The 23,307-nt window shown below is 42.1% G+C and overlaps 1 protein-coding gene across 1 annotated transcript in view; it reads left to right on the top strand.

The window, feature by feature from the left end:
* The window catches only part of Epsti1 (epithelial stromal interaction 1), a 97,996-nt gene that overhangs the window by 47,201 nt on the left and 27,488 nt on the right, over nucleotides 1-23,307 (top strand). Inside the window, 2 exon segments of the mRNA XM_032918086.1 lie at nucleotides 12,461-12,554; nucleotides 21,521-21,553. Of these exon segments, the coding sequence (XP_032773977.1) occupies nucleotides 12,461-12,554; nucleotides 21,521-21,553 (127 nt within the window).

Here is a 23,307-nt window from a genome sequence, read left to right as displayed (position 1 = left end):
TGTGTAGGACATGCAGATTTAGAAATGGCTATGCTACTATAAGCCATGGAAATTGATGAACATCACTTAGGAAAGACTGTAGATCTGAGAGAAGACCCAGGGTAGAAGAGCTCTATTTAGAGTTTTGATTGATCTAAGAAGAGTGACAGGGTCATGGAAATCAAGAGAGACACATCCCCAAAAGGAGAGAACTTTTAGTTCTCCATTACTGCTGAGAGGAGAAGTCAGGTCTAGCCATGCCTGAAAATAAGACAATGGTTCTTAGACCATCACACAGTGGTTCAATCAACCAAAAAGAAGTTGTATATTAGAGTTGAAGTGAAAATGGGAGAAGAATTTGAATTTGATGAGATAGGCAGTAGCTACATAGAGTAGGTGGGCCATAAAGAAACCCAATTTTATTCTTATGGGGAAACCACCACCATTGTCATCATCACCATCCTCATCTTCCCTTCCCCCTCCTCTCCATTCCTCTCTTTTGCATTTTAAAGAAGTAACTACTCAGCCATTTTGAGACTATATCTGAGGAGATGAGAGTAAAATAGACAAATTATTGATGGCATTATATAGGGGTCTGGTGGGAGTTTATGGCAGCTTCACTTAGGGTGATGTCTAGGCAGAGAATGGAGCAAACACCTATTGTATGGAGAATCTGCATGGAGCATCAGTGGGATAGGCTGGGAGCAGGGAGAAGAGAGAACCAATGATGTGCTGTATCTGGATGTATGGCCGTGTTAAACACAGAGATGGGGATGATTAGGAATGGACCAAGAGTTCAGAAAAAAATACCGAAGTTTAATATTTAAATGCTCTGAGCTTGAAATGTGTAGGAGGTGTGCAATGAGAAGTTGCACATATAAATTTGTGAGTAAATATACAAGATGGATAAGTCTAGAAATTACTGGCATGTAATATAAATCTAAGCCCTGACATGCATAAAATCACTTATGACAGACTGGATTTGAGCAGAATCCCAGGACCAACTACACAGGAGCTAAACTCATTTAGATTTCAGGTGGATGTAGAGCATCTGAGAGGCAGAGTATGTACTATGGAATCATGGGAGTCAGGAGGGAGACGGTGCTGAGAGGAGGGATTTGTCAATTCTCCATTGCTGCTGAGGTGCTGGATGAGGGATACAGAGAGAATAAGACTTGGAGTTTCAGATAGGTAATGATATAATTTTTGTTTTTCTCTACTCTCAAAGTATAATGAGATTGCAGCTGAGAGGTGTAAGTTTGAACACATACTAAAATGGGTTTTAGAGGAGAGGGACTCATCAGAGGAATGGAATAGAATTATGACTGAAACTTAGGTGAGGGGAATGGACCAATGGGGTGGCCCCTTGGGGACTATATCATCTCTTGTTTATTTTCTTTCCTCTCCCTCATGACTGCCAACTGTCATCAGATAAGCAACTCTGTTCTGCCCTGCCCTTCCTATCAGATGTTTTATCTTGATTGTGATGGGACAAAGTGACCATGAATAAAAACTTCTAACGCATTAGCCAGCAGAAATCTTTTGTTCTTAACATGGATTTTTTTTCAGGTATTTGTCATAGCAACAGAAAGGTGACCAGCATACTTTAGGAGTCTGTGGCTTACACAAGGTAGAGAGAAGCTATTAGAGGTGGGAAAGCTGAGAAGAAGTAGAGATGTGGTTAGCAGAATATTGGTTTGCCTCAGTCTGGGCCCGAGATTTGTAAGTAAAGGGCCCTTATAGAGGAAAAGTAGGATATCTCTGTTGATTACAGCAGTTGACTTAGGGAGTGTCTTGGTTACTTTTTTTTGTTGCTGTAGTAATTTGGCTAAAGGATGATATTCTTGTCTGCCATGGTGGCAGAGGCATAGCAACAGAAGCTAATGGTAGCTGGTCACCTTGCATTCAAACTCAAGGAACAGAGCAGAAAAAATGCTTACACTCAACTCATTTTCTCCTCTTTATATAGTCTAGTATCCCAGCCCAGGGAATGGTTCTGTTTACAGTAGGTAGGTCAAGATAATGTTTCACAGGAATGCCCAGCGGCTTGTCTCCTAGGTGATCCTAGATCTTCTTGTTGGCTCTAAAGATATGCATTTTAATAAGCAGCACTATAGAACGATATCGCACACTCTTGGTGCATCCTATCAGAAGGTATACGACACTTACGTCCCCTCCACTTGGGATGTTACTTTGACTGTTTAGTTGGTCTGTACTGTGAAGGTGCTGCTGTTGCCATTTGTAACTGATACGTGTCTTCACTGCGATATTGTAATATTATATAAATATCCTGTTGATCCCCAACTTTTGCTCATTGAGTTTATTAACATCCACATGTGTAGCATGTAAGGAAAACTTGATTTCTTACTTTGGTATTTACCTGGTAGTGATTTTATATTTGAGGAAAATTTTTAATATTTTACAAATGACCTGTGTGTGGTGTCTGTCCATGTGTATGTGTGGAGGCCTAACGAAGGTGCTATTACTCTTGAGGGAGAGCTTCTGATACAGTGTTATGGCTATAAAGTTGATGAATTTTAGTTGATGAAGATCTTAATTTTCATGGCAGAAAGTTCTAGAAGGCTGCTCGGAGAAGGAGTAGATATCCAGAGCAGTATAGGATTCAAAGATCTCCTTAAGTTGACTATTGAGATTAGCCATTGCAGGGAGGAAGGATGAAATGAGAAATGGTGGACAAGAAAGCCGACTGGCAAAGAGGATGCCATATTCTAATTGCTACAAGTATTCAGAAGTGAATGTTTTTCTAAATAGGCAGAAGCAATGGCCTACCAACAGGGTGGGGGGCAAAGAAGATGCTGGCCCATGTTCAGACACTGAGGGGCATGCACATGAGAAACAGTACATAAGGTGTACAGTGGTTAATCTTGTCAACTTGATAGAATCTAGACTTAATAAAGAGAAGCCTCTAGGCATATGGGTAAGGGATCATCTAGACTAGGTTAGTTGATATGGGCAGTACCATTGCATGGGCTGGGAGTCCTGAGTGCTTCATAAAGAGAAGAAAAACATTATCTCTTCTTCTCTATCTACTGAGCATGGAGCAGTGTTAGCCACCAGCTGTGTCAAGGTCCTGCCACCATGACTTCCCAGCTGTGATGGATGGTACCTTCAAACGGTGAGCCAAGATACAGCCTTCCTTGCTTCAGTTGCTTTTGTTGTCACAACAATGACCATAAACTTATAAACTTATAAACTGTAAGTCAACCCCAGTTACACACATTCTTTTATAAGAGTTGCCTTGATCATGGTGTCTTTTCACAGCAATACGAGAGTGATTAAGACAGAAGTTGGTACTAGGGAACAGTGTACTGCTGTGACAGGACTGATCGTGTTGCTTGTTGGCAGTCTGTGTACTTGGTACTTTGGATTAGGAAAGCAGTTGGGCAATTCCTGTGATATTTTGGAAAAGAATTTGGATGTGTTTTGCTGTTATTCTTAAAAGATTGTCTTAGGCTAAACTGGAGAGTTTTGGATTAATGGTGTTTCAGAGATCTCAAGATAGTCTAAGATTGACTGTGTCCCATAGTTATTATTGATCACTCTTATGCAGATCTATAACAAAAAGGGTCAAGCTGGACAAGGAGAAATACAAAATGTACAGTTAGAGGAGAAAAGGTAGTCTGATGGAGCTAAGTCCAGTCTCTCAAGGAAATGAAATGTTTAAAGAAAATCCTGATGCTAAATAGAATAAAGGGAGTGGTGAACTCAGGGCAAGACCACACCCAGCTAAGCTTCTAGCTTCTGAAAAGGAATTTTAAAGAACCTTAAATATGTGAAGGAAGCCATCAACCACAGAAGGTTGATGCAAATGTAATTGAAACATGGACCATGTACCAGCATCAACAAGCAGCAGAACTTGGCAGCTTGGCCACATGGCTCGGGCTTTAGAGTCAAAGATACAAGAAAGGGGTTGTGGAATCTCCCTCTCTGGCTAAGGAAAGCCTCGGAGGCCAGGTGCATGTCGGAGGTGCCTCTGCATGGAGTCCTAGAGATGCCATTTTGTGACACTAAGAAGGTGAAGTCTGGAGATCCCAAAATGGAGATGCCAGAGCCATGGAATACATTCCAAGGAGAGACGCAGTATGTTGTAGTTAACAAGGCTGAAAGGAGTTGGAGATCTGAAGAACACTTTGATCAGTCATGGAGATGCAGAGTTCCGCGTTTGCCCAGCTGGTTTTTGGTCTTGCTTTGGTCCAGTATTTCCTCACTATGCCCCCTTCCTCCCTTTTGCAATGGTAATGCATATTCTGTGCTTTCGTATGTTGGAAATGTGAAGTCTGTTTTTTTGTTTCTTGTTTTCTTGTTTTTTATAGGTTTACAGTCAAAGGGGCTGCCTTCAGTCTCAGAAGAGACTTTACTTTGGACAGTTAGACAATGTTGAGACTGTAGATTGTAGGGACCTTTGAAGTTGGGTTGAATGTATTTTTGCATTAATAAATGGACACAGGTCTATGGGAGCCAGGACTGCAATGTGGTGGTTTGAATAAGGATGGCCTCTGTACACTCAGAGGTTTGACTCCTTACATACCAAGGAGTGGAACTCTCTGCTAGGATTAAAGGATTAGAAGTTGTTGCCTTGTTGGAGAAAGTATTGCACTGAGGGCTGGGCTTTGAGACTTCAAAAGCCCATTTCAGCCCCCACCTCTCTGTCTCTCTCCCTCTCTGTCTCTCCATCTCTCCATCTCTCTAACTCTGTCTCTCTGGAACAATCCCACCCCCACCACCCCAACCCCTGGCCAATGGATCAGGATATAGCTCTGAGCTAATGTTCCAGTATCTATGCCACCATGTTCCCTGGATTATAATAATGGACTGGCTTCCTGAAATTGAATGCGAGCACCTCCGATGCTTTCTTTTACAAGAGCTGTCTTGGTTATGGTGTCTCTTCCCAGGAATGGAACAGTGACAAAGACAGTAACTAATTCAGAAGTGCAGGGGAAGCAAGTACAGTTAAATTTCAAGTAATACATTAAAAGAAGACCTTCCTCCCTTTTTATTTTGAAATCATTTTCACCTTAAAGACAATATATAAAAATAGTATAATTGCCATTGACACCTTCATCTAAGAGAACATAATAGCTTAGGTAACTGTAGTATAATTATCAACAGCAGGCAATTAGCATTGCTATAGTACCATATATGTAAAACACAGTGTTAGAAATTTGCAATCTTTCTTCCAAGTCTCTTTTCTATTTCAGGGTCTGATTTAATAGCATAAAAACAGCTATTCACCGCGACCCCTTAGGTTCCTCCCATGCATGATGTTCTATTATTTGAGCAGCCTTCTTGTTGGCTCTGTCTGACACTTCTACTATTAGACTAAAGATATGCATTTTAATAAGCAGTACTATAGAACGATATCGCACACTCTTGGTGCATCCTATCAGAAGGTATACGACACTTACGTCCCCTCCACTTGGAATGTTACTTTGGCTGTTTAGTTGGTCTGCACTGTGAAGATGCTGCTATTGCCATTTGTAACTGATACGTGTCTTCACTGCGATATTGTAATATTATATAAATATCCTGTTGATCCCCAACTTTTGCTCATTGAGTTTATTAACATCCACATGTGTAGCATGTAAGGAAAACTTGATTTCTTACTTTGGAATTTCCCTAGTAGTGATTTTATATTTGAGGAAAATTTTTAATATTTTCTATATGACCTGTGTGTAGATGTATCTAGTCTGATGCTCACTAGAATAACTGAAGCATTCATTATTAAGAATATGGTAAAACTGAATTTAGCTGGTAAAGGATTAAGTTAGATATGTAAGAATTAATATGAATGGAATTTGAAGGATGATCTTAATTAAGAAAAGTCAGAGTAAAACAGAAGATCACAGTATTCCACTTAGGGGGAAAATATCTCTGTTTAGAGGGGAAAAAAAGCCATGGTGAAAAAGAAACTGTCCATGTGTATGTGTGGAGGCCTAACAAAGGTGCTATTACTCTTGAGGGAGAGCTTCTGATACAGTGTTACGGCTATAAAGTTGATGAATTTTAGTTGATGAAGATCTTAATTTTCATGGCAGAAAGTTCTAGAAGGCTGCTCGGAGAAGGAGTAGATATCCAGAGCAGTATAGGATTCAAAGACAGAGAGTATGGGGTCTATTAGTTTTCAATTATCATAATAAAATAATTGAGATACTAAATTCTTTTGCCTCACAGTCTTGAAGGGTACAATCTATAATCAGTTGGTTCTGTTGTTCTGGGCTTGTGCCAACGTACCACATTCTGATAGAAGTACATTGTGGAGCAAAACTATTAACCTCTGGCCAAGCAAGAGAAGGAAGAAGAAAAGACTGTGGTCCCACAATCCCCTTCAAGGGCACAGCAAAGACCTAAAAATGCCCCCTTTAGATACTGCCTCTAAAAGGTTCCACTACCTGTCAGTAATACCACCCGGGGAACAACTTCTAACACATAGGCCTCTGGGGAATGTTTATGGTCTCTGTTTTATCAATGGGTAAGTCTAGGATATTTGAAGGTGCCTGAAATCAAAAGAATATACAAGACAGTAGGATTGACACTCAATTGAAGGAAGTTGTGGTTTCAAATTGCTAGTTTCAATACACAGTTTTAGGAGTGATATTTACTTGTATATAACGTCTTGATATCATTAGACATGATTTAAATGTGGTTATCCATATGAACATATACTAGGCAATAATTTCTAGTTACATATCTTAGTATAGTATTATATGTACGTAGATGTATCTAGTCTGATGCTCACTAGAATAACTGAAGCATTCATTATTAAGAATATGGTAAAACTGAATTTAGCTGGTAAAGGATTAAGTTAGATATGTAAGAATTAATATGAATGGAATTTGAAGGATGATCTTAATTAAGAAAAGTCAGAGTAAAACAGAAGATCACAGTATTCCACTTAGGGGGAAAATATCTCTGTTTAGAGGGGAAAAAAAGCCATGGTGAAAAAGAAACTCATAATCAAGTCTGTCTTCCTGGTAAAGTGATAAGGTCTGGTGCATGATGCCCAGGATTAATTTTTGTCCGCTGGCAGTGGAAAACTCAGGCAAATGGAGCCTCTACCCTGCTTGGCAAGCATCTTCCAAGCCTACTTTGAGTGCCAGCGTCAAATAAGAGGAAAGAGTACTAGGAACCATGTGGGTAACAATAAAGGAGCCACTTCAGGCCTGGCCGAGCCATCTGGTCTTGTTTTTATTTTTCAATCCAGAGCTCAGATACAGCTGCATGGGACCAAGGAAATGTTAATCTCCTCTATGCCAAGGCATAGAGAAACCCACTTATGAAGATCTTACCTTTCTGCTTCCTCCTAATTACCATCCCCCGAAGCAGACCACACCTCAGTTGAGTATCTTCCTAAACAAATGTTTACCAATAATAGGAAATTGCCCAGGAAGATGCATATGAAACAATTCAGATGGAGAGGCATATCACCTAGGACATCATTATTTTATTGCATAAACCTTTTCATTTTCTGTTCCTTTTTAATGGCTCATTATATTCATGTATTACTTCTGTGATGAAAATTAAAGTATTAAAAACTGTTAAATGCATGGAAATCATTATTTTAAATACATGATTAATTTAGGAAAACTTATCTCTCCTGACAGTACTAGATCATTTCCTTCCGATCTTGTAAAGGGTGACTTATATGTCTATTATAGGCCAGTTTCTCATAGATTCTTGTTACACAGGCCCAGTTAGTGCCAATAGTTGTGTGACTGCCTTTTGTTTACATCAGTTCTAGGAAATAGGATTGTGCAAAATAGTGCCTCCAAAGTGCATAGCTGAGGCTCGGGGTGCATATGTCGTCCACGTGAGTGAAAAAATGATTGTTCATTCACCCAGACTTCCCAGAACCAAAGCTGGGTTTGCGAAGTGATTGGCAGGAAGGGACAGGGTGTCTGTCCGGTTAGCTCTTGGCACAGACAGTTTCTGAGATACACTGAAGCTTTGTTTCCAACTGTATTCTAAAACATGAATTATTCATAAGTCAGAATCATATGGATCTAAGATAATTATGTGTATTAAATACCCATCTATAGTAATGTGGTAGCTCTTAAGATCACCATGGGTGCTTTTAAGAAACAGATTTCTGGATTCCATTCCAGACACGCTGGAAAGCCAGAGGCCTAGGCCTATTGATTTCCAAGTCACTCCGCTGACTGGTGAGTCTCAGTTTTGCAGTTCCTCACATGGGGGATTTACTGTGGGCAAAGCTTTTGTCCTAAGGAAGCTACAATGGGGCTTGCTTGGAGTTTTCCACCTCAGTGTAACCAAGGTGCTTGTGACTGCTCTCTGTTTGATAAACTGCTTATGCTGTGTTAATTTTAAAAGGAAACAAAACACCGTAGAGACTGCTACAATGCTACCATGCTCTATTCTTCCCCGTGGAAATCCTGTCCCGATGAGTCACGTTTGTTAGTGTCCTTTCCCTCTAACCACTAGAGACACACCTATAGGTGAGCCAGTTGTGTTTAACGTTGAAGCAAATGAATGCTATAGAGAACAGTGGGGTATGGGGGGTGGGCATTCGACAGAGCCTAGTATAGGGTTGGAACTCTCGTTAGGTGATCTGGGGAAGAGTCTAAATAGACAGAAGGTGGCATAATTTGCCAGGGGCATTTTATGACTGGAAGTCTTGGTAAATCGTCAGGGTAGGAGTGACATTCCAACATGAGGTAGAAGCTGTCACTGCTAAAAGACTAGGAGTCATTCACTGCGTGAGGGGGTAGTGAGGGTATGTGTAGGTGACTTGGCAAGAATCCGATGCAGCGGTTTGACAGCAGAACAAGCCTTCGTAGGACTGGATGACTCCCCAATAACCCTTAGGTCTGGGTGAGAACATCAGCTCATTCTCAGATATGAGACCTACTCGTATGGATTCATGATGTCAATTAACTCAGTTCCTTTCCCCCTCCTGTTGTCCCTCCCTCCTGTTTGTCCCCTTTCCTGTCTCTTCCTTCCCTGTCTGGGACATTTACAAATGGTGCTAGATTCCGTGTCCTTTCCCAGCTCTCCTTAGGGGTCAAGAGTCCCGTTATCACAAACATCTAGACAGTGCCCATGTATTCAGCTCCACCAGGTGCTGTCAAATTTCTCTCTCCCAGGTGACCAATTTGCTTTCCCACCAGCAATTCATAAGAGAAATTCTGCCAAGTATTCTCCTTAGCATGGGGCAATTCCCCATACTTAAAAGGTCTTTTCTGGCTCATGTGTGGTAGTGTGTTGTTTTAATTTTCCCATTTTCACTTGGTACTGAGATGGAGCCTCTCTGCACATGGGTTCTTCTCCTCAGGAGCGGTTGAGGGTCCAAGCTGAAAGTGTGGCCTCTTCAGCTGGACTGTCTGAGTCTGAGTCCTGGTTCCGATAGTTGCCAGTTGTATGGCCTTGAGCTGGTTGCCTCTATGAATTGAAGATGTTGGTGTCTTTGCCAGTTTGTCAGGAAGTTTGTGGATGTAAGGATCCCTCTGCAGGCCTTGACACTGTGCTGTTATATAAACTTGAGCCACGTTATTAATTGTGTCTCTATTCAGCGAAGTGTGTACTTCTATCTCTTGCCCACTTGCAGGTTGAGTTCTTTGTCTTCTTGAAATTTGATTTATCAGTGTTCCTCATGAATTTTGCACAGTAGCTCTTTTATTATGTTTCTTTGGTTATAAATATTTTCTGTGGTTTTCCTTTTCATTTTATATGTAGTATTTGCTTTCCGTGTATTAACACAAATACACAGGGCTGTAAGTATAAATAAAAATGATATGTCTTAGTATTTGGCATAAAAATGAAATATGGTGTGATGTCTTTTAGCTGGCAGATATGAGGCAGTAGAGAAGCCATTTCTTGGCTGTTTTGACTCCTATTTTTAACCTAAAGAAAAAGAACCTATAGTTATAAAATAAATGTTTTGTCGGTAACACAAACATGGTCAGGCAGAAATAATGATTTCATAATGACAAAGAGCCCTCGGGACCACATCTGACTTGCAGAGGACTTTGCTTTGTTTATTTCAGAGTTTGCTTGGGGCCAGTGATGGTGATGTAAAGACTGCAAAGTTTTAAAAGTTTTTAAATTAATTGTCAAATTATTTCACATTAAAAAATGTCAGCACTCTGGTTACGATAGTAAAACCTGGGCCATCTGGCCTTGCTGGCTTATTACCCATCAGCAGCGCTGGTCTGTAGGTAAGAAGCAGCTGACCCCCTTACGTGGGAGATAATGTTCGAGTTTGTCAGAAGCCCCAACATGGTTGGTGTTCCCCTAGTCTTGGATCTGATTGGAAGATGTCACTTATTGCTAAGCTTGATCTGTTACTTTACTCATATGCATGTGCTGTCTGGACCCTGTAGCTAACTGAGTCTGTGTATTGGCTAAAAGAAAGTAAGATGAGATAAAACTGTCAACAGCACAAACACCACCGTGAAGTTTAGTTGTCATTTATGGTTTTCAATGAGGATAGCTTCATACATGTGACTACTTAAAACTGGCAGTGTAGCATTCGTATCCACGCCTGGGTGGTCACTAGAGTAGCGTAAATCTCCACCAGGAGGAATGTTAGGTGCAGTGTATGTGGTAGGACTGTCTCCTAGTTTACATTATTGACTTCACAAACGTCAGATTGTGTGACGTCATTAGTCTCTGTCTGTCTGTCCTGAGGAAGGTAATAATCCTTGAAGACCAGTGGACAGGTCGTGTGCTGCGTGACTGAGGTCCGTGCTTCTCGGGGTTGTGAGCGTTGCTTCATTATTAACACATTCCTTTCCTAGCTCGAGCATCTAACTTTGCTTAAATGCTGTGCTCTACCTAAGAAACTTCACCACAACCTCGCGTTGGCATCTTTGTTCCAGTTCAAAATCCTTGAATTGTCTTCCCCTGCAGACACAACTGGATGCCACTGGCTCTTTTCAGACCCCCGTGTTTCCTTTGATGCCTACATCTGGATGATCTAATCTTAGCATCAGACCTACAGTTACAGCGGGTGGAAGGGTAGAAGGAAGATAGAAGCAGGCCACAGGAGACTGGAGCAATATGAGTCAGGCTTCTGTAAATGTGGACTAAGACGTAAAAATTCCAGATGTTACAAAGGGAAAGGGGTTCATCAAAGTTGGCAGAGTGAAGCAGAACTTGAAGTAAGGAGGAGGATGTAACTCCAGTGCTCAGCGCTTGACATAGGTGAGAGGAAAAACTGAGTGGTGATTTGGATTAAGGAAAAAACAAAGGCCCTGTTACCTGTACAGCACGTGTCAAGGCTAAATGGGGAATACTAGAAATGTGTGCCTGAGTAAGTAGTACTGTGTATATTTGGGTGTGTGCTATACACACTTGAATGCTGACATGTATCTATGTAGGCCTGTATACATGCGTGTGGAGGTCAGAAGTCACCTTTGGGTGTTTTATTCTAGTGCTTCTTTAATTAGTCAATTAATTTAATAATACAAGTTCTCACTATGTAGCCCTAGGTTGCCTGGAACTTGCTGAGTAGACCAGGCTGACCTCCAACTCACAGAGAGATTCTCCTGTCTTCACCTCCAGGGTGCTGGGATTAGAGGTGTGGGCCATCAAGCCCAGCTAGCATCATGTGTTTTGAGCTAGGATGTCTTAATGGATCTGGAGCTCACTGATCTTCTAGACTGGCTGTTCAATAAGCCCCAGGGCGTCTCCTGTCTCTGTATTGCTGGCACTAGGACTATAGGTGTATGTTGCTATGCCCAACTCCTTATGTGGGTCGTGGGGTTCAGACCTCAAGCCCTCATGCTTGTTTAGCAAACACTTTGTTGCCTGAGCCATTTCCTCGGGCCAAGCAGCATTTTTTTTAACCTCTGAGGAAGTTTCATCTCTTTCCTGGAATCGGATGCAAAGATACATGTGTGGGGTGGGGAGGGAGGGGTTGTGGGTTGTATTTCTGTATCTGGATAAAGGATTTCAGAATCGTGAAGGGTTCCGGTCCCTAAATAGGAGAGAACTGCCGGCCGATGGGCTCTGCGTGTCCTACGACAGCTGTGAGGGAGATGAGATGACTAAAGGGAGACTCATGGAGGACTCGGGGCTCAACGTAAATCTGAAGCGAAGGGAGATGTTGTCAGGGATTAGTGTTCCTCAGGTCTGTACGGAGTCTGATGTCGAACTTGAGATATGCACAGAGGAAATTAAGCAGCATCCCGTGGAGTCGCAGGGAGGATTCGTCTCTGTCGATAAGACAAAGTGCAAAATATGAACTACAGGGCTCACGCTTCACAAAGCCAGTTTTATATTTTTCAAACACATGCTCTTCAAGATGCAGTCCTGCAAAACCACTTAGTTTTGATTTTGCTACTACACCTCAGTCTTTAACCCTTTGTTCTCCCTAAGATATTTTTAGTCATCATGCCATGAAAGTTCAGGCACAACAAACAGCGCTGTTTCTAATTTTTTATTTTATTTAATTTTATTTATTTATTTTTTGAACACTAACCCCTATTTGTTTTCCTGGTAGCAAAACTGCTGAGCTCTTGAGCAGACTGGACACAGACCGGACAAACAGAAGTGCTTGTCACATTGCTCCTCCAGCTGCCCAGTCCTCACGATGGGTGAGTGGAAGCTCTCGCGGGGTGCTGTCTGGCGCCGTTAGAAGAGATGTTTGGGACGGGAGATTAAGTACATGAAGTGACAGATACAGCACAGAATAATCCGAAACTCTGCCCCACGCCCAGCAACTGCTCCTCGAGGTGTGAAATAATGCTTGTATTTGTTCCCAACACGGGCATCTGAAAAGGCTGTTATCTTACCCAGCCATCCACCTACACCTCCCCCAAATCTCTTATCTTGTGCAGAATAATGTGCTTCCTTCTAATATTTTTATGTGACGATATAATACTCTTTTGTTATTTAACCCCCCCTGTTGTTAGCACCAAGCCCTCTCTGTCTAGTCTTCCTGGTCCTTTTCCTTTCCCCAAATAATCCTTCCATCTTCGTGTTTTTATTTCTTTAATCTTGATTCTTCATGTGAGAGTAAACATTTGATATTTGGTTAGCTGAGTCTAGCTTATTTTGCTTAGCACTGCAGACTTTTCATTCAATTCATTGTCCTGAAAACCACACAGTTTTGTTCTCTGTGGTGAACACTTTGTCATAGTGTTCCTAGCGTATTTTCTTTAACCTTCATCCATTCACCGGTGCTTGGGTTGATTCCATGGTTTGGCAATGGTAAACGAGGCTGGGTACACTTGGGCAGTTGGGTTTATTGTTATGTGGACGTTGATTCCTTTACCTCAACAAAGTACTTATTTTCACATAAGGTCTAGTTCCCTTTCGACCCTGAGTGACTCCAGATAAGAGAGAAACCATTACTTAGAAACCTAGGTGCTGAGCACAGAGCTCAGCAGCACTAGCAAGGGCTGCTGCTCTTTTAGAAAGAAGTGTGCAAGCCAGGCTGTGGGCAGCTTTTCCTGGTAGAGGACATCAGTGCTGCAGGTGACAAAATCAGTTAGTAAAGTGGCGAGAGTCACTCCAGGTGTTAGAATTCATTGCCACATGGTATAAAGGCAAGGAAAAAGCAAGGTCGGTATGGGAGGAAATGGCTTCCACAGATTCAAAGGAGAAGTAAGCCAGAAGGCTCAAGAACTAAGCAGGAGCCATGAGGCGCCTTTGTCAGCTGGAGCATCAGTGGCAAACTGGGCAGGGCCAATTATTGTTCAGTTTATATAGCATCTCTGACCCCCAAATTCTAGTCGCACCACCTAGAGCAGTGGTTCTCAACCTTCCCAATGCTGCAACCCTTTAACGCAGCTCCTCTTGTTGTGACGAGCCCCAACTATAAAATTATTTTTATTGCCTTTTCATCACTGTAATTTTTCTACTGTTATGGATGACAATTAAATATCTGTGTTTTCTGAAGGTTTTGGGTGACCCTGTTAAAGGGTCATTCAACCCCTCAAAAGGTCATGACTCTTAGGTTTAAACTGCTGACCTAGATAGACAATGGGACACATAGAAATGTCCCCAACAGGAAGCTGGTGGCACTTCTGGTAGAGGAGCCACTAAAAACATTTGTGTGTCAAATTTGCAAACTGTGGGGGCTACTGGGCCTAAAATGCTATGACAGGGGGATTCGAGATCTCTTGTATTTTCCTGGGACCACATGGACATTGGTATGAAGATCCCAAAGAATTGAGAGTAAAGAATCTTTAAGACCCTGGCTTAGGCACCGAGTGATGAAGAATTCAACAAGAGAGACTAGATGTGATGGTGGGGTTGTGGGATTTGAAAAATGTTTACAAGATAAAGATGGCCAGATTTGGTTATTGCTTTGCTAACTGGAAGAGACACGATGCCCCTCTTAAATGAAAGGATCACTGGCCTCCTATCCTGTAAGCATTCTGTTTGATTTTTTCCCCCGTTTCTGATGTGGTGCTGCATACTCTAAACTTGCCAGTGTGAGCTCTATGGTTTGTGTCACCCCAGATCCATCATCTCACCCCCATCGCTGCAGGACCCTGAGGGGGAGAATTGAGAAAGTGCATGTCACAGACTTAAATTATGTGTAGAGGGCAAGTCCTAAGCAAGTCTGGATGTCCCTGTGGCTGTGTGGGAACCAGAGGACAGATGGGAATTGGGGCATTTAGGGTTCTGCTTGCCAGTGAGTCTTGCTTTCTAGTTGGGAGCTTCCGAATCCTGTAAGTTGAAACATGCATCAGGACTGTGTCTGCTGGCTCCGTTGATTTCAGCTCATTTCCTTGATTTCACAAGACCATCCTGAATTCTTAATATTGTCATCTAGAAGTCATCAGCCATGTCTCCCAGAGCCGCGTCTTTGGTGGATTGATTAGTGCACACATCACATCATCCTCCAGCTGCCAATAGGAAATATGGAGCAGGATCAGCCTCAGGATGGTTCCTCGGGAGCCTCAGACTCGAGATACTCCATTTGACGCGAAGCTATTAATAAGCTGTCAGCTTTCGATATACTCAACTGAGCTCTTACCCGCAGTGTATGCCTCTCCATCCATCTAATCCGTATGCACAGAATTCCGAGAAGGCTTTGTGAAGCCATTCCCAGGGCTTTAGGGAAGTCAAGTGTGCACACTGCACTTCTGTGAGAAGCATCTGTTCCTTGTAGAGAGGAAACCTAGTCAATGTCCAGAATGTGACTGATATGTCCCTTCCATCTTCATGCATAGAGGAGCTGTAAGGACTTCAGTGATTGTTTTCACCCTTTCCTAATTTTAGTATGTTCTTCAATTTTTGTGAACCTTTTCTTCCTACATTTGCAAAATAATGTTTTATGCTTATGTTCAATGTATCTTCAGCTTTCCTATCTCATTGCTCTGGCTCTACCAGCACAACTCTTTCCCAACTTCATGTCCTCTGTTTCTGTTTTCTTTTTAATTGATTTTTTTACTAAAGTTTTCATATATTTTTCTATTCTTTCCCCTTCCCCAACCCCTCCCATATTCTCCACACTTCCTTCCCACACCTAATTTCATGTTCTTTCTCTCTCCCAAAACAAGAAAAAAAATCAAAACAAACTAAAAACAAAACAAAGCAAAACTAGTGAGACAAAAAAATAATAAAACTAAAGAAGGCAAAAGACAAACCAGAAATGGTGGAATCATTTCTAACTGCTTCTGGGAAGGAGTCTGGAGGGTGGCTCTCTGCCCCCAGATGTTAATTAACTGCAAATAGCATCTTAGTTCTGGCTGGGACTCTGTGTCCTCTCCCCTTCTCTGGGCTGGGAGAGAGCTTTGTAGGTCCTGTGCCTTCCTGTCCCAGTCTCTGTGAGTTCATGCACACGTCAGTCCTACTGTCTCTGTTGGACACCGTTTCCTCAGAGTCATCCACCACCTCTGGCTCTTGAAACATTCCATATCCTCTTCCACATAGATCCACATGGAGGGGAGGACTTTAGTGAAGACATCCCACTTAGGACAGAGTGCTCCAAAACCTCTCACTCTCTGCAGACTGCCCAGTTGGGTTTATGAGTGCTGCTCATACTTTTGGGCATGGGCCACCTACCAGAGATCCCACTCCCTAGGAAACAGAACTCTTCCTCCACAGCCAGGTATCAACCGCCAGTAGCTCCTCAGCTAGGGATGGTGTACTATAACTCTCCATAAGCGTGTGTGTGTGTGTGTGTGTGTGCCTGTGTGTGTGTGCGTGCATGTGTGCACGCGCATGTGTGTGTAAGCACTATAACTATCCATAAGCGTGTGCGTGTGCGTGTGTGTGCGTGCGTGCATGTGTGTGTGTTTGTGCGTGTGTGTGTGTAAGCACTATAACTCTCCATAAGCGTGCGTGCGTGTGTGTGTGTGTGTGTGTGTGCATGAGCATGTGTGTGTGGTGTGTGTGTGTGTGTGTGTGTGTGTAAGCACTATAACCCTCCATAAGCATATATGTATATGTGTATGTGTATGTGTGTGTAAGCTTATATGTACACACGCATTTACATATATATGGTTTGAACAGAGGAACCCTACATAAATGGATGAAGCTGTTTTCTCCATCAAATTCCTGGGTTAATAAAGGAAATTTTCAGTACCAGGTATGGGTTATTTTCCCATGAGTTCTTAGACACTTTTCTAATTTGAACATCTATCCACCGTTGGAAGATAAGGGATTTTATAAATACTATAGATAAAAGAGGGTGCCAGAAAATTCCTTTGTGTGTTAGAATAAAGCCTTCTGAGCTTTAGGACTCAAGACAAAAAGGAATTTACAGAATCCACTTACACATAGATGGTGTCACACCCTCTAGTAAGTATGAGTTGGGGTTTAGGTGGGGACAGAAAGCCTTCCTTCCCAGCAATTAGCAATGGATATTTTCAGATACATTTAAAAATTTTGTATGTATGTACATATGTATATGTAACACAAAGTATATATATAATGTACACAAAGCATATATATGTGAATATATATATTTCTTTGAGAATTTCAACACAGTGCATTTTGCTCATATTTACTATGATCCATGTTTATCCTTTCCCTCCCATCATTGTGTCTTTTCTTTTTTTATCTATTCCTATTTGTGCAGCTCAATTATTCTTGGATGTTTGCCCTCCTACTAAGTCATGGTCAACTTACTAGGGGCTACATTCTTATTAGAGAAAGCTAGCTCTTCTTCTCCCAGCAACTATTAATTTTTGTTTTAAACAAAATCTCAAACTGATTTTACCAATAAAGACTCGGGGGCTGATGCTCCTTCTCGGGTTTACAGTGTGATCAAATATCCTGCAACAGTGAGTTGCTAATAGCCTCTCAGGTGTGGGGCTTACTGCCAACTGTCTCCGTTAAGGCTTTGGTCTGACTTGAGCTTGCATAGGTCTTGTGAGTCCCTGTGCCCCTGCTTGATCCAGAAGACAGTTTCCTGACTGAGCTACTGCTTTGTCTCTCACGTCTTTCCACTCTCTCTTCCACAAAGACCCCTGAGCACTGGGAGGAAGGCTGTGTGTAGAGATTTCATTTAGAGCTGAGCGTTCCATTGTCTCCCATATTCTACGCCATTGCCAGCTATGGGTCTCTGTGTTGATCAGTATTGCTGATAGAAGCTTCTCGGATGGGGTTGGAGAGATGCACTGATCTATGGGTATAGTGAGTCACTGGGGACCAGTCTAATACCATGTCAGTTTAGCAACATATTAATAGTAGTTTCACCTCTGGGCCTATGAACTGTTTAGCCATAGGTTTTTGGTCCAATAATGGTGACTCACATGGGCTTCATTTTGTACAAAGGGGCCTACATCCGATTAAAAAAGTGGTTGTTTGCTCCCATGATACCTGTGCCACTAAAATTACAGCCCTGTCTTATGTGCCTCAAAGTCTTTTAGTGGCTTCCAGTATCTTGAAAGATAAAGTCAAAATGGCATAGCTAGGTGAAATGCTCTTTCTTCTCTCCACACCTCTGCCTTTCTCTCTCCCTTCCTCACCCTGGCTCCTTGCTCCTGTCTCTTTAGATGCCCACCCCCCCTCAACAGCCTCTAATGTCCAGAGAACCAGTCTAGACTTTTGCTACTTCAAGCGTGAGCCTTGCCCTGCAGCGCTGGTCATCTGGGAACTTACCGAGATGCAGATACATTTCAAGTCCTAACACAGACCTGAGTGTGAACTTGCTGTTTAATTCGGGTGATCCATGTGCACGCTTAGGCTGGAGGGAAGCTGCCGTGTGGTTATCTACTCCCTCTGCAACTCTACACACTCTATAGGATGTGTTTGTATTTTTAAATCCATGGGGCATATGTTCCTTCCTTTAACATGTCACATGATGCTCATATAGCTATGCTCTCTCCATTCTGTTTCATCCTGTTTGTACCTAAACACTACAAAGTCCTTGTATTTTCTGTTGCTGCTGGAACAAGCCACTGTAGACTAACAGTGGGTAGCTATGAAGTGCAGCCAAGGCTGAGAAGGGCTGCACTGAGGATGTCTCCACATAAGCAAATCCAATTATTCTTTTACACACCTGGGAGTAAAAAATTTAAAATGATTCTAAAAGCGCTGAAAATCTGTGGGACTGGTTTATTTTGTGGAGACTGTGGACATCTGCGTCTTGCCTTTCGTGACCTCTGTGAGTGTAGGAATTCACTGGTTGCCTGTCCCACGCTTCATCAACCTGACATCTTATTCTTCCTTCTCTCTGCTCTGACCAACTTGCTCCATTGTTCTGCAGACCCTTGGAATTACATTGGGTTTATTTAATCAATATAAACTAGTCTCCTATCTCAGGATCCTTCATTTTGGCTGTGCCTTTTGTCATAGGTAGTGATATTAACATAGTCTAGAAATTGGGGTGGCCTCTGGAAAGCCATTTTGTACCCCTTTGGACTTTGGCAACATCCATTGACATGTACATATTGCTATCTCTTGATGACTTTCAGTTCTTGCTAACTCATTTCTTGTCATTTTTCTCAATAACACCAGTGTCTCAGGTTTTCCAGTATTATGGCCTACCTGAGTGGGGTTGTTTGTTTGTTTGTTTGTTTGTTTGTTTTCTTGGCCAGATAGTATATTCTGGTTATATTTTCTGTCTCTTACAACTTGTAAACATTTGAAAAGATTCTATTTTATTTTTGCATTCTTAATCAAATGTTTAAAAGAAATTGTTCTTGGCAGTCCTTCCTACTGCTTCTTGATTAAGGTTTCCACACATTTTCCATTTTGTGACCGTCGGCTAGCTTGCCAGTGCTATCTTGACCCTGTTCAGATTTCATTTCACTGCAGCTCTGAATGCAGCCTGTTCCTGGTCCTCAGCACAGGGGTTCTTCTGGAACTTTCCTTTAGCATGACAGGTCAGAGCCTCTTCTGCCCAGCGAACCAATCTGGGGAGCTTTAAAACTTGTTCATGTCTAGGTCACACCCCCGAGGGATGCAGCCACGGTGTGACCCGGACCTGAGGGTTTTTAAAGCACCCGAGGTAGCTGTGAAATGCCACGGAGGTTGAGAATGCTCTGAGGATGTCTTGGGAATTGCCTTCCTTTATTGCTTTTTTATCCTCTGGTCTCTGAATCTCCTTGGCTGTGCTTTCCTGCCTTGCTTCTTTGTCTTAAGGTAACATCTCATCTAATAGCAAAGAAGATGCACAGAAGGCAAGCGTGTTCGTGTCCTCCTGTGACCAAGTTAGTCTTTATTAGCCCCTCCTACTGCACCTGCAGCTTAACTGGAGACTGTTCCAAACCAGAAGGAGTTACTTCTGAACTTTGATGGTCCTGGGCTTCCACTCCTGGGGCTCCCAGGGCGTCTGGATTTCAGTTCTTACAGGAGCTTTTGAAACCTGCTTTCCCTGGGAATAATTTAACATCCTCCTTTACTCTCCTGATATTCTGTAATGGTGTGACTGAGTACGAGGGCTTTTTACTATTCATTTTCAATTTGGAAACTCATTTCTAGTTCTAGATGACTTTCTAGTGTTATCTTTTTCCATTCATTCCCCTTCATTTTCTCCTTATAGAATTCCTATTCCTCTAATCCCAGGCCACCTGGATTTATTTTCTTACCCTTTCTTTTGAACATTTTTTTCCTCCTCCTTGAATTTATTGTCAGGTACTTTTAACCCCTGCCTGCTGACACGTTTTCCTGACTCCAAGCACTAAGTGCTTTACTGACTCAATCATTTTCACGGAGGAGGGGAATCTCCGTTTTCTAGGAATCTGTCTTTGATGCTTTGAAAGAATACAGCTGCTCTTTCCTCTGGGCAGCAACAGTGCAGGAGATGGGGTGAACTCCACGGAAGGCACCAGGGTGCAGGGTTTTATACAGCTGTTTCAGCCACGCAGTTCACCATTGCAGCCTTCTGTACGTGCTACGCCTGCTCTCATCCCCTCACCCCCAGAGAATACACCTTGAATTTCCTGGTAGCACTGAGAGAATTAGCAAGTGCCAGGGCATGAGGGAAACGGCATCTGCTTCCACTTTAATAATTCCTTTCCTTCATCTTCCTATGACCCATCCGGCTTCCCAAGTAACTGGTGCATTCATTTCTTCTGCCCCCATGCAGCTCTGAAGAAAGGAAAATAAAATGCTTGTCGTGTGTGTGTGTGTGTGTGTGTGTGTGTGTGTGTGTGTGTGTGTGTGTGTTGAATGTGAAGTGTCTCCCATAGGCTCATGTATTTGAGCGATTGTTCCCCAGTTGCTGATGGTGTTTGGAAAGGTCATGGGAACTTTAGAACAGCAGTTCTTAACCTGTGAGTCAGGACCCCCTTTGGGGGTGGACCAACCCTTTCACACGGGTCACCTATCAGATATCCTGTATATTAGATATTTAATTTACAATCCATAACAGTAGCAAAATTACAGCAATGAAATTATTTTTTATGGCTGGGGTTCACTGCAACATAACAAATTGTATTAAAAGGTCACAGCATTAGGAAGGTTGAAAATCACTGCTTTAGAAGGTGGAGCTTTGCAGAAGGAAGTGGATAACTGGGGTGGGCCTTGAGGTTTTGTAGCCTGGCTCCACTCTCTGTTCATTCTCTTCTTCCTGACCGTGGCTGCACGTGACAGCAAGCTTCCCGCTCAGGTCACTGTGCTCTTCCCGCCGTGGAGGAGTGGGTCTGTAAACCAAGCCAGAATACACCCTCCTCCTTTAAAGTGCATCTTGTCGGATACTTTGCAGAGCAGAGAGAAAAGTAACTGGTCTACCCTGCTCATCTTCTGCCCTTTGCCAGCTACTGGTTTGACCGGTACAGTATTAACAATTGACAATACAGAGGCACCCCTTCTCGCAGTGTGAAGGAAGGTCACCACAACAGTTACTAAAATCTGGCATCTCGTTTGACGTAATACTTCACACAGGAGGCTCGGTATCTTTTACCAATAAATGTATTGTAAGTATAGCTTATAATGGTTGAAGTTGTGTTTTGCTTTGATGACAAAACTTTAGTCTATTATTATATCAAGTGAATATTTAATACCACGAAATTATGTGAATGCCATGGTTTAGCATTAGAATTTGTATAGAATTTATATAGTATTAGAATTTAGGATCGAATTTGGCTAGTATTAAGAACTAAGGAAAAAGTAGAAAATAAAATATATTTTCTTCTGTATTTTTTTTTTTAAACAGAAACTTCCAGTCCTGCTTAGAGACCCCAGCAGGGTAAGCATGCATTAGGGTTGCAGGTAACTCTGGGCTTTCCTTGGCTAAGGTACAACATGACTCCCAGGTTCTTGTAGCCTTTTCTATGGCTTCTCCTATGTTGTATCTCATATTGCAACGTATGTTGCAACTGAAAAATAAGATTCATATCCCGATTCAGAGTAATGATAAAGTATGTAATATATAAAGTATATATGCATACATATATAGTGTAATGATAAAGTAGTAATATATAAAGTATATACATATATAGTATAATGACAAAGTATATATAATATATAAAGTATGTATATACATATATAGAGTGTAATGATAAAGTATATGATATATAAAGTATATACATATATATAGCATAATGATAAAGTAATAATATATAAAGTATATACATATACCTATATATAACATAATGATAAAGTATATACATATTAAAAATGTACTTGAGTAGAATTCTTGTTCCTTGTTTCAACCATAGTATTCACCTACATTCTTCTTTGCTCCTGAATCCGATGTGGACTATTTGTGACTAAGACTGGCTTTCTCTAATGTAAATGGAAGGGGAACAAGAGAGCTGCTACCCACCCGCTGTGGCTTATCACAGCTCCGTTGTTTGGAGGTATAGATAAGAGAAAGTCGTGGTGTGTAGGTTGCTTATGTGATAAAATAGGCTTTGGGCATGTGAAGGATTTCTGAACACATGGCGCTCTGCTAGTCTCGCTGGTACTTCTTCCTGATGTGATTCTGAAAGCTTCTCTCCCTCCCTGAAGAGAGGTTCTTACTGCTTGGTGGTAGATGGATTTTTATAGTTATTAGAATCGGGGGATGATCTAAGAAGTACTTGAGAAAAATTATAGTAAAGGAACAGGGGGAGGCGGCCTCCGTGGACTCTCTGGATTATTAGTCCGGAGAATGGGGTCTGAAATATGTGACTTCCTCACACACTGCTCCCAGGAGTGGAGTTTCTGGAGCATTAGGTTACCAGATTGTACTTCTTGCCTTTAGGTGGCTGGGCTTTCAAGGTCAGTGTGAAGTAGAAAAACCACATGACACATGAAGGAAATAGATAGTCTAGGCTCACGATGGGGCTACACCCAGGCAAACCTTGTCCCAATTTGAAAATATTACAAATCAGAATGTATTTAATATATGTAACTCAGTGAACATCCTAGCTTAGCAACATCACAGGCCGTGGAGTGTCAGTTGTTTATCTTCCTGATTGCGTGGCTGATGGGATCTGCGGCTTGCTCCCTGCCAAGCATCCAGAGGTAATGTGCTACTACATATCACCAGCCAGTGAGAGGATCAGAACTCAATTCTACTGCATGCACATCATTTCTGTACAACCATAAAGTCGGGGGTGGGGAGAACCCTCACAAGTGAACTATAAGTCAGGGACCATTACTACTTGAAATCTCATACATTCCACAAGAGTTGGCTCCTAGGCCAGGCCCACAATGGTGAGTCAGAAAGACTGCAAGGCATTCTGTTGAAGGAGCTGGCTCTTCCAAAGCTCCTGTGCTCCAGAACAGGCTTTTCATCGTCTCTTCTTGGCAACGGGACTGTGTTTTGGGTACAGATAAAAGCTTAGAAAGAAGTACATCTTTGGAATTACAGTTGTATCAATCACCCGTTGACAGAGTTTAGTAGGGTACCACTAACGAGCAGTGGCCACAGCAGTGATTCTAAAGCCAGTACCATCACCGCTTGTCTGTGAGAGGGAACAATCAGTCGGATAGAATGATCTTAAAAACATCTTC

The sequence above is a fragment of the Rattus rattus genome, chromosome 12 (genome assembly GCF_011064425.1).
Source record: "Rattus rattus isolate New Zealand chromosome 12, Rrattus_CSIRO_v1, whole genome shotgun sequence".
Lineage (NCBI taxonomy): Eukaryota > Metazoa > Chordata > Mammalia > Rodentia > Muridae > Rattus > Rattus rattus.
The sequence above is the reverse complement of the archived record's forward strand: the minus strand, read 5'-3'. Positions and strand labels throughout refer to the sequence as shown.